The 14,140-nt window shown below is 47.7% G+C and overlaps 1 protein-coding gene across 1 annotated transcript; it reads left to right on the top strand.

Moving 5' to 3' along the window:
- Positions 1-1,552: 1,552 nt before the first annotated feature.
- On the top strand, positions 1,553-13,398 carry wnt4 (wingless-type MMTV integration site family, member 4). The gene is made up of 6 exons (XM_068742352.1): positions 1,553-1,746; positions 11,336-11,417; positions 11,557-11,710; positions 12,069-12,200; positions 12,703-12,845; positions 12,928-13,398. The coding sequence occupies exons 1-6, from the start codon at positions 1,553-1,555 to the stop codon at positions 13,396-13,398; spliced, it is 1,176 nt and encodes a 391-aa protein (XP_068598453.1).
- The last annotated feature ends 742 nt before the right edge of the window (positions 13,399-14,140 follow it).

Below are 14,140 nucleotides of genomic sequence, written 5' to 3'. Positions count from 1 at the left end.
CTCTTTCTGGACCAGAAGTGAGTTTTGTGGAAGGTCAGTGGGTTCCCACAGCAGCGCCGCTCTGTGGTCTGGAAGCTTCGACTCCGCGGCATCTCGGAGGAAACTGCAGTTTCCATCCAGATGAAGAGAAGCTTCAGCGTCCTTTGTCAGTTAATCCTCTTGTTTTTGGACTCATGATTGACTTTTATTTCCCATGATGGGAAACGCAGCGATCAGATCTTTGTTTTTCCCTCCACGCGACGCTGATGTGTCAAAAATATCTTGTATATATTTTTTTCTTATTTATTTAATCAAACTGTCAGAATGAATCCGACGGAATTCCTCACGGAAACAGCATGTTTATTAGAAACACACTGCACGTTTGTGCATCTTTTAATACACCTTTCCTCCCTTCTATAATTCAGACTGACATTTGGAAACTCTGGGATTCTCACTGGAGTTAAATTTAAAGTCCTGCGGATTTGAACGGCTCGTTTGTACAGATGGAAGCTGCGGCAGAAAAAGAAAAAATAAAGTCCGTGCATTTTTCTCAGGTAATGTTTTTTTTTTTCATGTAAATAAAATATTACGTTTCAGACTCTTCTTCCTCGCCAGGATCGGATGAGTCATCCGGAGCGCGCGCGCGCGCGGCTTATTATCCTCCGACAACCTTTTCATCAATCAGTCACATTATTGGGATTTGCTGGTTTCGAACACAGACATTTTGCAGCCAAGCTTTAAATAGCCTGTTGACCGCAGAATATTTGGTGGAGTGTGTGACAGGGAGAGTGAGGCGCTGCCAAGAAGTGTGTGTGCGGTTTGGGGCAGCGTGTGCGCGTGTGCGCGCGTGAGTGAAAGCGAGCGTGTTTATGTGTGTGTTGGAGAGGAGTGGGGAGGGAGGCCGCTGGTGAATGGCTGCGCTATTGCATCCTCCCTGGAGACCTCTAAAACACACACATTGTCCCGTGTACTCTCTCTGTCTCTCTCTCTCGCTCACACACACACGCACGTATTACCTTAGCAGCGCACTGAACCCGCCCCCCCCCCCCCCCCCCATTTCTCTGACATACCTCCATGTCCTCGCACCGCCCCTCCACTAAAGTGTGCACACAGTCTCTTCTCTGCCAGACTCACCGAGAGACGGCGGTGTGTGCGGAGGGCCCGTGCGTATTTACGCTCAGAGTGCGCGCATGTGTCGGGTGGAGCTGGAGAGCCTGTGGCGCGCCGAGAGGAGAGCCCCGCGCTTGTGGGGACCTGACGCAGCGCTTGATAAGCCTCCAGAGAGGAGGAGGAACAGCGCCCCCCCCCCCTCATTCTCCTTGCGCACTCTCCCGGCTGGCTTTGTGCCAACGCACAGCTGAGAAGGAAAGCAAACAAGTTGAATAAGAGGGGTCCGATTGAGCCGGAGTGGCTCGTATTAGAATTCCCGTTCCTCCCCAACTCCTCCTCCTCCTCCTCCTCTTCCTCTTCCTCCTCCTCATCCCTTCACAGTGCGGAGTAGCAAAGGGAAGGACGGGAGAACCGGCGCGACGGACTGTGAAGCTGCGCGCCTCCCCGGTGGTTGATCCACTGGATGCCGGACGATGGATTAAAAGCCTTCTCCGGACCCGACCGGACGTTGCTTGTCCACTTCGGGATTATTTCCATCTCTCTCCAACCTTGCCTCCCTTGCCTCCATCTTTCCCTCGAGATGACGGAGGATTATGTTTTGCGGTGCGTCCTGATGCTCTGCTGCGCGCTCCTCTCGGCCAACGCCAGTAACTGGCTGTAAGTTGTTCGTCCTGATGTTCCACAGTGGATCCCATCACTTTGTCACACTTTCCCTGATTTCCACCTGACCTCCTCCTCTTCCTCCACATCCTGGAGTCTACTCTTCCTCCTGTCGCGTTTCCCATCATCAGCTCTGTGGTCGTTAATTGTTAACCATCACTCTCTCTCCCACACACACATGCATGCGGACTTAATAACTTACTCCCCCCCCCCCCCAAGATCCTCACCAAAATGTTACCTGCATGTGAATAGCGCGTGTTCTTTATAGCAAGATGCAGGCGAAATTTCATTGCCTCTAAAGTGACCCCTAAATTTTAGATAAATTATTACTATTATTATTATTATTATTAATTATTATTATTATTATTAATCATTATTATTATTATTATTATTATTATATATATATAAGAGCAGGATGGAAAAGCGACAATAAAATATGCCGGGCATGAAGGAATGAAGTTTAGTTTGTGTCTGATGTGAAAGTTTTAGTTTTGTTTTTAACCAGTTCCTCTAAATAACAAGTGATTCGTGTTTGAAAATGATCTCGCAAACTTTTTTATTTATTTATTTATTTAATTTATTTTTTACTTAAGGTGCGCATGTTCTTATAAAAGGCAAGAAAACGAATGTAAAACTGAGCAATTTGGACACCCGCAGTGGAATGTTTGACCCGCATGCACCTGAATATCTTTCCAACACATGACATTAAATTGTGTCGGTGTCGCGGTGAGTCCCGCCGAGGCTCCCACGCGGTGTCATCTCTCCCCGCGGCGCGTGTGCGTGCCTGCTCCCCCGGCAGCCCGTGGGAGGCGGTTATGTGGCTTTTCTACATTCCTACGCAGGCTCCGCTCCATTTTCTGCTGCCATTCATCCCCGCTCCACTTTAGCAAATTTACAAGCTTGACAATGACATGAAGGAAGACCTTTTTCTGGAGGCTCCGGATCCAGTCGGCGGACCTTTAATCTCCTGTGCAAATGAACTCGTGCGTTTCGCGTGTACGTCTTTGCGTCTTTACGCGCGGGGATCGTGATGCCTGTGCGCTCTGACGGGGGGTCTTCGCCTTGAACTCTGTCGCCGCAGCTTCGTAATCGTGCGGTTTGGGGCTGAAGGTGTGGTGACAGCAGCGCAGAACCATGGGCATGTACAGGCAGGCAGCCTGCTCCACGGGATTACACTGCGCAGGATTAAAGTCAGTGCTGGGCTGCGTGTCAGTTTCACAGGGACTCTCAGGCTAAGAGGATGGGAACCAGGTCCGACTGTTCAGATACAGCGTGTTTCTTTGTGAGAAGAAGAGAAGATGCTGATTCCGGATCACTTCCGCTCCAACATTGTGAGACAGAGGTCCTTTTAAAAATTTGAGCTTTTCATAAAGCGTCTTGATTGATCGGTCCAAGCATGTCCAAGCCAGGCTGGTTTAATAACTTATAATGATCATAAACAAACGACACCAAATACTTGGAGTGGGTGTCCATTAACGAGGAATTTACGTGGGATTCACGTCATTCGGAATGTGGCGGATTAGAGCGCGGTGACATTACGATGACATCACCGTGGACAGACCTGAGGTGCTGTGACACAACAACTGATGATGTCATCGTGATACAAAATGGAATGCACCCCCAGACTGGCCGCCTGTGATGTAGGCTCATTACCAAATGTCACACGTGTGCGGTGTCACAGTTTGGTAAATCCTATCCAATATTTTCATCTTTTAAAAAAAACAGTGGCAAAGAAATGTGATTTTCAGTCAAATCGTTGTCGTCTGAACTGAAGAAGCACCTCTTGTGTTGTGGAAAACAGTGAAACATCTTCAGGCTGTTTTCTTACAGCATTGTTTCACCACCAGCGGAGATGATCCATGTCTTCTTTTTCTCCTGTGGTGGTCTGAATACCTGGATGCCAAACGTGTTCCCTGTCAAACTGGGTTTGGAAGTATATTCTGACTGATTATTGTTCTTTAAAATGCTCTCGGCTGTTGTTACGTCAAATGAAACCACATCTTGAAGGGAACTGTTTTTCCAGCGCACCTGCAGCTCAGCCTTGGCCTGTTACCTTTAGCCTGCGAGCCAGGATGTGATCACTTTACCAAATCTCTGCGGTTGCTGAGTCATGTTTAGTATTTGAATGGTCGCTACTGTTCATTAGTTTGCACGTCACGAGAGTCCTCCTCCTCTTCCTCCTCTTCTTCTTCCTCTTGCTTTGCTCTGACTGGTCCGGTTGCACCTGCACACATTTGTGTGTGTGTGTGTGTGTGTGTGTTTGTGTTTTATTCGGTTTGGATTGGCGTTCCGGAGTTACCACAGGAAGGCCGGCATCTTGTGTTGAGACAGACAGATGTTTGAACTCAGTGTGAAACAGGAAGAAGGAAAGCGGGATATTTAATGTGGCTCAAAATCAGAGAATATGGAAAAATAACAACCAGGGAGAAATAGTCCAAAAACTAACAGAGCTGTAAGTCAACATTACTGGATGGTAATTATTAATACATTATATAATCAATAGCACACAAATGCATGCAGCTTTGTGAGGCTGTGCTGAGGTATATCAGGGCTACCAGCGCCAGAGCGCTGACATGCTAACATGCTGAGAAGATATAGTGTAATGTTTATCATTATCACCATCTTACTTTAGCATGTTTTGTGAACATGCTAATATTTGTCGATTATCGTGAAACACGTAACACAGTTGAGTTTCGGCACGCCAACCGTTTCGCAGAGTTCAAATTAATTAAATGTTTGTGAATAAATACTGTGACTACTGCCAGAAAAAGACTCTAATCATTAATTGTACAACTTAAGACTGAGCTGTCGTCGTTGTCTTTTGTGTGTGTGTGTGTGTGTGTCCTGGTGAGGTTCTTCAGAGAGGGCAGCTGACGGGTAACCAGAGAATGCAGAGACCTTGGCATTGCAGTACACGCTGGCGCCTCACGTCTTTCACACACGCACGCAGACGTGCACACACACACACACACACACACACTGAATGTGGTGACGCTGTGGCATGTTATTTCGATCCCTTTTGTCAGCATGGTGTGTACAATTATCGTGACACACTCGGAGCCTCGGGGGGAATCGCTCTGGATGACCAGATTATCGCCGGGACACTCGGGCCGACTCGGAAGCACCTGGGTCGTTGAGAGACGGGAGACGGACCTGGCAGCTCCTCAAAGAGGTGTTCGGAGGCTTTCGGGAGACATAACACCGCTCCATGGTGACCACATCGGTCGGCTCGTGCTCCCGGGCAACAATGGCTGTGAACAGCTGATGGCAGTTCTAAATGCGTATGCAGCTTCTGTTTGATGCATTGAATAGTGAGTATATTAACAATGAGGGTGCCATTATTTTCCCTAAGAACTGAGATGGTTGTCCTGGAAGAGTTGCATCATGAGCCTGTATATTCCCTATAACATGACAGAAGGGATCATTTGACGACCTGCTGATTTAGGTGGAGGTTGACATGACCTTTAACCCTCGTCGCAAAACCTCAAGAAGCCCAAAAAAGATGACACTTTTCTGCTGTTCAAGCTGGTAAATACGGTTCTGAAAGTGAGATCAGGACCATCGAAGGATCGATTGAGCAAGACTGCAAGAAGAAACAATAATTCCCCTTTCTGGTGTAGCCTCAAAACGTCTTATTGTCACCTCAAATTTGTGCCTGAATAATTGGTTTGTAGAGAAATGTCTACATATTTCATCCTTATTTTAAAAGGAAAAGCTTTAGGAGCAGAACATTTAGGGTCTCTGATCAGTATAGCGATGACAAGCTACCAGATACTAAGAGCTATTCCGGAATGTGTGACTCAGTCTAGCCAGAGAGCTCTCTTTAAATCAACTCAAGACTTGTTGATATACCTGTGTTTACAGGTAAATAGTGCTGTAAGCAGCAGGGTAATCGGTGCATGTCTAAACCTGCTTGTTGTACATGAATGAGTTACACTTTACAAGAATGCATATCTTATTGTCTAGCCAGCGCAGAGCTCCTGAACGGGTTTCAAATTACATGACGAGCAAGTCGAAAACAGCCTGTCTGTCCTTTTAGCGTTCATCTGCTGCTCCATCCACCGCTAGCCCCGACTCAACAAGCAGCTTCTGCATCGATTCCCGTCCTGCCGAGACATTTGTGGTTCCCAGAGCAGGAATCATAGTCGCTCACTATTTCCTCCCAAGAGATTCAGAGGTCTGATATGGAAGAGAGTTTGTTTGTGACGTCGCCTGAAACACCTTTATAGACACATACAAGGTGTTTACAAAGCAACGCCGTACACAGACACTGACTGTCGTTATGACGACACACAAAGTCACTGACTGTCGTTATGACGACACACAAAGTCACTGACTGTCGTTATGACGACACACAAAGTCACTGACTGTCGTTATGACGACACAGAAAGACACCGCCTGTCGTAATGATGACACAAAGACACCGACTGTTGTTATGACGACACACAAAGTCAATGACTGTCGTTATGACGACACACAAAGTCACCAACTGTCGTTATGACGACACAGAAAGACACCGCCTGTCGTAATGATGACACAAAGACACCGACTGTTGTTACGACGACACACAAAGTCAATGACTGTTGTTATGATGACACACACAGACACCGACTGTTGTTATAACGACACACAAAGTCACCAACCGTTGTTATGACGACACACAGACACCGATTGTCTTTATGACGACACAAATTCACTGACTGTCGTTATGACGACACACAAAGTCACCAACTGTTGTTATGACGACACACAAAGACACCGACTGTCGTAATGATGACACAGACACCGACTGTTGTTATGACGACACACAAAGTCAATGACTGTTGTTATGATGACACACACAGACACCGACTGTTGTTATGACGACACACAAAGACACCGACTGTTGTTATGACGACACACAAAGACACCGACTGTCGTAATGATGACACAAAGACACCGACTGTTGTTATGACGACACACAAAGTCAATGACTGTTGTTATGATGACACACACAGACACCGACTGTTGTTATGACGACACACAAAGACACCGACTGTTGTTATGACGACACACAAAGACACCGACTGTCGTAATGATGACACAAAGACACCGACTGTTGTTATGACGACACACAAAGACACCGACTGCTGTTATGATGACACACATGCCCATACAGTATTCTCTGATTGATTTCGCCCTGCAGTGCTAACACCAGGCTGGAGGTTAATTTCACGACCTTTATTGCCACTTTTCACTCTGCGAAAAGAGCGTGCGTGTGGGTGTGGGTGTGTGTGTGCGTGTATGTGTGTGTGTGTGTGTGAGGGTTGTGGTATTGGCAGAGCGTGTTATTTTTAGGGGGAAATGAGCTCTAGTGGAGCCAGCAGCATATAAATACACCCAGACGCACGTGTGGGCTCTACAAACACACACACAAGCCTCTCGCTGCTCAGCTGTGTTAATTGAACTAACCAGATTGGTGGATTGGCGCCATGACTCAGCAGAAAATCCACCCACACAATAACTCAAATATCTACGTATTAGCATCGAGCGCCGCAGCTCGTTTCATTTAGGTGCTCTCCATTTTTTTTCAGCAGGCTATCCTATCTGTGAGCTTGACTTTTAATATTTTAACATTTTATTTTCATGGCGATACTGAAATATCCACTCCTTTGTATCAATCACGATATTTTTGCTGTTTGAGAGCATAAATCCATCATCCAAGTTAGATGAATATTTCTGGTGTGAAATCTTTCGTTCTCGTGTGGAGGTCGACGTGAGGTTAGGGAATTGATTTTGTGTCAAACTCTTGCTGAGCTATTTAATTTTTTTCTTTCAGAACTGAGGCGATGATTAGGTTTTCTTGGAGCCATCTTGTGGAGCTGCTGGCATTTGCTCGGACATTTGTCGTGTTCGGATCCATATTCCAAATTCAAACTTAATACGTGTAATTTAAAACCTCGGAATAATCCACCAGAAGCTGATTTGATCCCCAGGAATTCTCTGGCTCTGTGAAGATGACTTTTGGGAAACTTTAACTTATATGAACGGTTTTAAAGTCTGTATTTTGGGCACTAACCCGGCGCATCATATGTTCAGCTATTTGAACAGACGTGTGGTTCAACACTAGTTGTCATCTGAAGACACCAGAGGAGCCACAAGGAGGTTCAGAGGAGGAGTTAGTGCAGTGCTGTAAACTGAAAGAGCAGTGCCCTCTATAGGCCAGTCTATGTCCTGCACACACTCACTGTGTGAGGACAGTGGGTGGGGGGGTTAGGTCAGGATACCACACAAAACCTCATCTTAACATGTTGCAGCTTTGATTGTAACTCTGTCTCTTCTTTTAGGACATGTTCACGATGCCTCCGTAGAAAAACGCACTTTCTTTGACTGTCTTGCAGCCGTGCTCCTTACATTCTCATATGAATACACATCAAAGAGGATGCAGGAGCGGAGCTCATGGCCTTGAAAATCCCGCCGATATCTTTATTACTTTGATAGATATTGAAGGAATATGTTTAGAATTATCTCTTATTTTTGGTTCCATGCAGCCTCCCATGTGTGGGTGGGGTGGGTGGGTTCTGGGTGGGAGGTACGGGGCATTCCACCTGGACTGTGGTGCGTTCGCAGGCCGCCGTGTGTTTGTGTTGCATTACACATCACAGCCTTCACAACACCACCGGCTCCACCGGGCTTAGGCCGCTGGGATTTAACCAGGCAACCGCCAGAGGCAGGGAGACGGAGAGCAAAGAGGAATGAGGATGAGATGTGGGACGGTGTGTGTGTGTGTTGCTGTCCTTCGAGGGTTCTACTCCTCTTTCTCCTCGTGGAGGTGTTTTGTTAACCTCGTCTCTGGGAAGCGAAGGGAACACACAACAGAAGGAAGAGATAAAACGAGACCATCTTTTCCCACGTGTGAACGCGCTCACAATCAAAAACACACAACCGCATAAAGTCACCTGTGTGACAGCTTATCCGATGTTTATCCGCCGTCTCCAGGGTGAATGTCAGGCCAGCGACGGGAAGGCCTCCGTCACCTTGTGGCTTTCTCCGATGGTTCTTATTCCGGCTGGGAGGCCGGAGGCCTCGGCCCAAACGTAGCGCCCTGCCCAAGGCTACGCTACAGAACAACGAGGGATCAAACGCTGCACATGGCTTTGATGAAAGCCTCACGAGTCCAGTGGAGCAAATCAGAGTCGGGAGCTGAACTCGTTCCACGATGGGAAGGGGATCAGGAGTAGATCTGAGAGGAGAAACAACCTCAACTTTATGTAAGTGACTTCCCCAGCTAGCCTGTCACCGTGTCTGCCTTCTGATTGGTGCTGAGCAGCCGGCATCCGTTGAGTCGTTGGAGCATTTTCTGAGCCGGAAAACTCACTAAGAGAGCAAAACCAATCTTGTCGGTTCAGCACCAGGTCCTCAGGAACGACAATCGTGGATCTGAGGAGTCGCCCTAACACGAGAGTGACATCACCGCAGAGGACGGATGTGGCTGAGATGTGGTGGAGTGGCGGAGAGCCGGGTTATCGCGGCGATGAGTGCTGAATACTGGCACTGTCTCGAGGGGAAGAGAAGAAGAAGAGCATCAAAGAGACGGGGAGAGAAGGAGCGAGAGATTATCTGATCTGTTGAGAGGAGGACAGGAGAGGAGGAGCTGTCTGACCTCTGGAATCATGAGCGACTAATTATATCAACACGCGCAAATGGTTCTGAACTCCGGAGCGGTCAGCATCTTAATCGAATAATCAAGACGATAATCGCGTTCGTTTTGTCAACCGCTCAGAAGGGGTTCGGCCGTGTGTGACGGTTCTGTGGGTGATCCGACAGCAGAGCTCTCTCCGCCCTGGGCCGGTGCCACAGCTCGTTTCAGACGGGTTAGCAGGGCTTTGCAGAGGTATGTGTGGTCTTGGGAACTCATAACCCAAGACTCATAAAATAAAACCTTAAGAAACCTTAAGGAAAAACATGCCCACTTGTCCCAAATGGTAGCCTAGGAGCTAATTCTGTTGGAATTTGTCTTTTATTATTAAGGGTCATCTTATTATTTGCCTTTTTTATACTTTTCTTTTCGCTCAATAGTGATGCCACATTTCACATCGGATGCTTTTCTCTCGGGGGGAGGAAAAAAACAAGCATTCCAGGTGAGTCAAGTTGAGGTCACACATTGCGGCTTTGCATTAGCCTAGCTTAGCAAGCACAAAGACTGGAAGTGGGAGGAAATAACTAGCCAGGCTCCATCCAAAGTTTTTGAACACTTCTAAATCTCACAAATGAAAACAGTGACTAAAGTTTGGCTGAATCACGGAAGTTTAAAAAGGACAGTTTGTGCTTTTTACGGTGAGTCACACGTTGGAAGCATTTAAAGACAGCTGCAATATTTTAGCCATCTGGCCAGGGTTCCTGAATACGTTTGGTATTTAACTCCACTTTGTTCTTCTGTGTTGTGCGACTCAAACAAACATGATGCATCGTGTTAATTGGCGAGTTTTAGTGTTGCCAAAGGCCATGATGACAGATTCCGGTATTTAAGATGCACAGAACGAAACACCTTCTCACTGCAATCGATTTATCTGCAAAACCTTCCACAGTTTGATAAAAGCAGGACTTTCAGACTCAACATGCGTTTAAATGAACACGCTCTTTAGCGGTGGAGACGGTACAGGACCGCCCTCCCTGTGGGAATCCTATTTCTGTCAGGTGCGGCTGGAACTGGAGATACGAGCCTGGAGTGGCAGGAGGTGGATGTGTGAGGGTCAGGGCATCCAGACGGATGCCATTTTCTCACACATCTAAGACTGTGTGTGTGTGTGTGTGTGTGTGTGTGCGCTATATCTCCATGACCTGTCTGGCCTGGAGGTGCTGTGTGCGATAAGGCACTTTTCCTCCTCTCGATGTCCTCACAACCAGACATTTATCCCAAACATTCCCACAATGTCATGGAAACAAACCACCATCCGAACTCTGCCTCGTCTGAAGGATGTCGTCGGATCCTGTTTGCAGGGATTACACGAAAAAAAGCTCAAATGGATTTTGTGTAAAACTTAAGGCGGTGTTGGGTATGAGGCAGGGAAGAATCCGTTAAATACTGGAGGAAAATACTTTTATACTTTTTTGAATATTTCATGATGGGTATTTTGTTCGCGCCTTTCACCATACCGTTGCCGTTGTTAGCTAGCATTTTAATGTTTTTTAATGAGGGGCAGAATTATGGTGCAAAAGTAGCGCTGACAGCTCAAATCCACTTGAGACTTTTCTTTGCAGAGTTTAAATGTTCTCTGGGTGGGTTCCCTCGGGGTTCTCTGGCTTCTTACCAGAGGTATAGTGGAATTGGTGACACTAATGGATCATCAAGTGTTTATTTGTCTTTCTATGTGGCCCTACACATCCAATCCAGAGTCAGAACAGGGGCAGTTCTTAACTTACTTAGGAAATTGAAGGCAGCTATTTTGACCTGGTGGACCATCGAGGCTTGATTGAGACATGTGGACAACTGTTCACTTTCCCCAAAGCGTGCATCCATGAACTGCCAATTAGAAAGCACCGTGTCCCAGTCCCGGGAGCCTTCCAGAGTACTTACTGGTTGTGTGTTTTTTTTTGTGTGTTTCAGGTACCTGGCCAAGCTGTCGTCGGTGGGAAGCATCAGAGATGAGGAGACGTGTGAAAGACTACGAGGCCTCATCCAGAGACAGGTACGAACCTATGACCTACTGGTAATAATGAGTCTATCTGCACGGCAGAGGCTCCAGTGTTTCACCATAGAGGAAATAAAATGCCAGTGTGTTAGCTCATGCTAATGACTTTTGTGATCCATCGAATTTTCCTCTCCAGGTTCAGATCTGTAAACGCAGTGTGGAGGTGATGGATGCGGTGCGCCGTGGAGCCCAGCTAGCAATAGATGAGTGTCAGTTCCAGTTTCGCAACCGTCGATGGAACTGCTCCACTCTGGAGAGCATGCCAGTGTTTGGCAAAGTCGTAACCCAAGGTAAAATAATCCAGCCTCTGTCAACAACTCCCTGCGAACGTCTGGACACAGCAGACAAGAAGCTGAGTCTGCGTTCCTACCTGCATGGATTTACAAAACCTGGGACCTAAATATATTTGATATCGCCTCAAACATTTTTCCAAAGCAGATGTGCTTTGGATTATTTCATGCTATTTCAAAAACATAACGATTTTTAATTTTAGTTGTTTCCATTTGTTTTGGCTGGACGTGAAGCCCTGGCCTCCCTCCCTTGGGTTTTAAAACTCTCGTTATCTTTATACAATGAGCTTTCTTTTTCATTATATAATGAATCAATATGTCTGTGCATGTGTGTGTGTCTGTGTTTGTGCTTGTGTAGGCACCCGTGAGGCCGCCTTCGTGTACGCCATCTCAGCAGCCAGTGTGGCGTTTGCGGTAACGAGGGCCTGCAGCAGCGGAGAGCTGGAAAAATGTGGCTGCGACCACAATGTGCATGGAGTCAGCCCAGAGGGTACACGCGCACACACACACACACACACACACACACACATAACGAAAACAGAAGGACCAACTGATCCAGCACAGCGAAGAAAGAGTGTGAGCTTTTAAATGTATTTTATTTTGAAGTGACCGGGCCTACGGCGGTAGGAAGTAACTAAGTACAAATAGTTTTCAGGTATCTGTGTTTTACCTCAAATATCGCACATTTAATACCTGACTCATTAGTGGAGTGGATTATGGATAACACACGGGAAAAAAGGACAAAACATCTCTCGGTGTGACGTTGGCTCAGACGACAGACGAAACAAGACGACAGACATAAGAAACGCATCGAGACGAAACAGACAAGGACGTTTGGCCGTGAAGAAAAGATTGATGCCGGCGGTTTTCCTCTTACGTAACGACCGTTCACACCCGAGACATCCTTCGTCCAAGTCAAGTTCCTAATCCTTGATGTTGAGATGAATTTTGTGGCTAGCGTCGGTTCAGATGATGCATTTCTCATCACGTAGGCTTCCAGTGGTCGGGCTGCAGCGATAACATCGCCTACGGAGTGGCCTTTTCTCAATCCTTTGTGGATGTGAGGGAAAGAAGTAAAGGCCAGTCCTCCAGCCGGGCTCTCATGAACCTGCACAACAACGAGGCTGGCAGGAAGGTAACTCCGCCCCCCACTAACCGTCACCCTGCTGGCATGAAGTTCTGTCCGTTAACCATCCGCCCCATTTGCGTCTCTGCAGGCCATCCTGTCCCACATGCGCGTGGAGTGCAAATGTCACGGCGTTTCCGGCTCCTGCGAGGTGAAGACGTGTTGGAGAGCCATGCCGCCCTTCCGCAAGGTGGGCAACGTCATCAAGGAGAAGTTTGACGGCGCCACCGAGGTGGAGCAGCGCAAGGTGGGCACCACCAAAGTGTTGATGCCTCGAAACTCCCAGTTCAAACCGCACACGGACGAAGATCTGGTCTACCTGGACCCCAGTCCGGATTTCTGCGACTACGACCCTCGCACGCCGGGCATGCTGGGCACAGTGGGCCGCCAGTGCAACAGAACCTCAAAGGCCATTGACGGCTGCGAGCTGATGTGCTGTGGGCGTGGCTTCCAGACACAGGAGGTGGAGGTGGTGGACAGGTGCAGCTGTAAGTTCCACTGGTGCTGCTATGTGAAATGCAAACAGTGCCGTAAATTGGTAGAGATAAACACCTGCCGGTGATGGGCTGCTGATGAACAAAACAAACGGCCCACACTTCTACTCCGAGGGAGCGAGGAGGACTTGCGATGCTCCATATTCCCGCGCTAGTGGCTGAGCGGTCCAACGTCATCATTTTCATTTTAATGCATCACAATCATCACGGGATGAAGAAGAGCAGCGAAAGAGGTGGTTTCTGTTTCCTGTCTCCCTCCAACACCCACACATTTGCTTTGTACTGATGCTTCTTATTTTTGTAAGGTTTAACTTATTTGTTGGGGCAGGGATGGGCCCGGAAGGAGGAGACAGATGAGTGGGGCAAATACGGGAGCGAGACAAAACTGAACCCGGGCGGTTGGGGTTTATAAGCGGTTACGCGGGGTAAAGAAGAGGGCCGTTTGTCTTCTGTCCTTGCTGCTGCTGCTGCTGCTGCTTCCTCCCGGACTCAAAAAGGAGACGGCGAGTCCGGTGGACTTGAACAACAAAGAGGAACGCATCACAGACGGACTTCCTGTGATTCGCCGTCCTGAGCGAACACGGCTGCGCCGCGCTGAGATACGGTCGCCGTGGATTCGTTCATACGGGCCCCTGTGACGCCCTGATTCTGCTCCACTGCTACACACTCTCTCTCTCTCTTCCTGTCGGAGGGAGGATGATGATGATGATGATGATGATGATGATGATGATGGACAGGTGAAAGCCACTGTCACTGTTTTTTTTTTGTAGACAGGAGTTGGGCATCAGATGCATAAAACAAACACGCACT

This window comes from Brachionichthys hirsutus, chromosome 8 (genome assembly GCF_040956055.1).
Source record: "Brachionichthys hirsutus isolate HB-005 chromosome 8, CSIRO-AGI_Bhir_v1, whole genome shotgun sequence".
Classification (NCBI taxonomy): Eukaryota; Metazoa; Chordata; class Actinopteri; order Lophiiformes; family Brachionichthyidae; genus Brachionichthys; species Brachionichthys hirsutus.
Note: the sequence above shows the minus strand (reverse complement) of the source record. Positions and strands in the feature narration are given on the sequence as shown.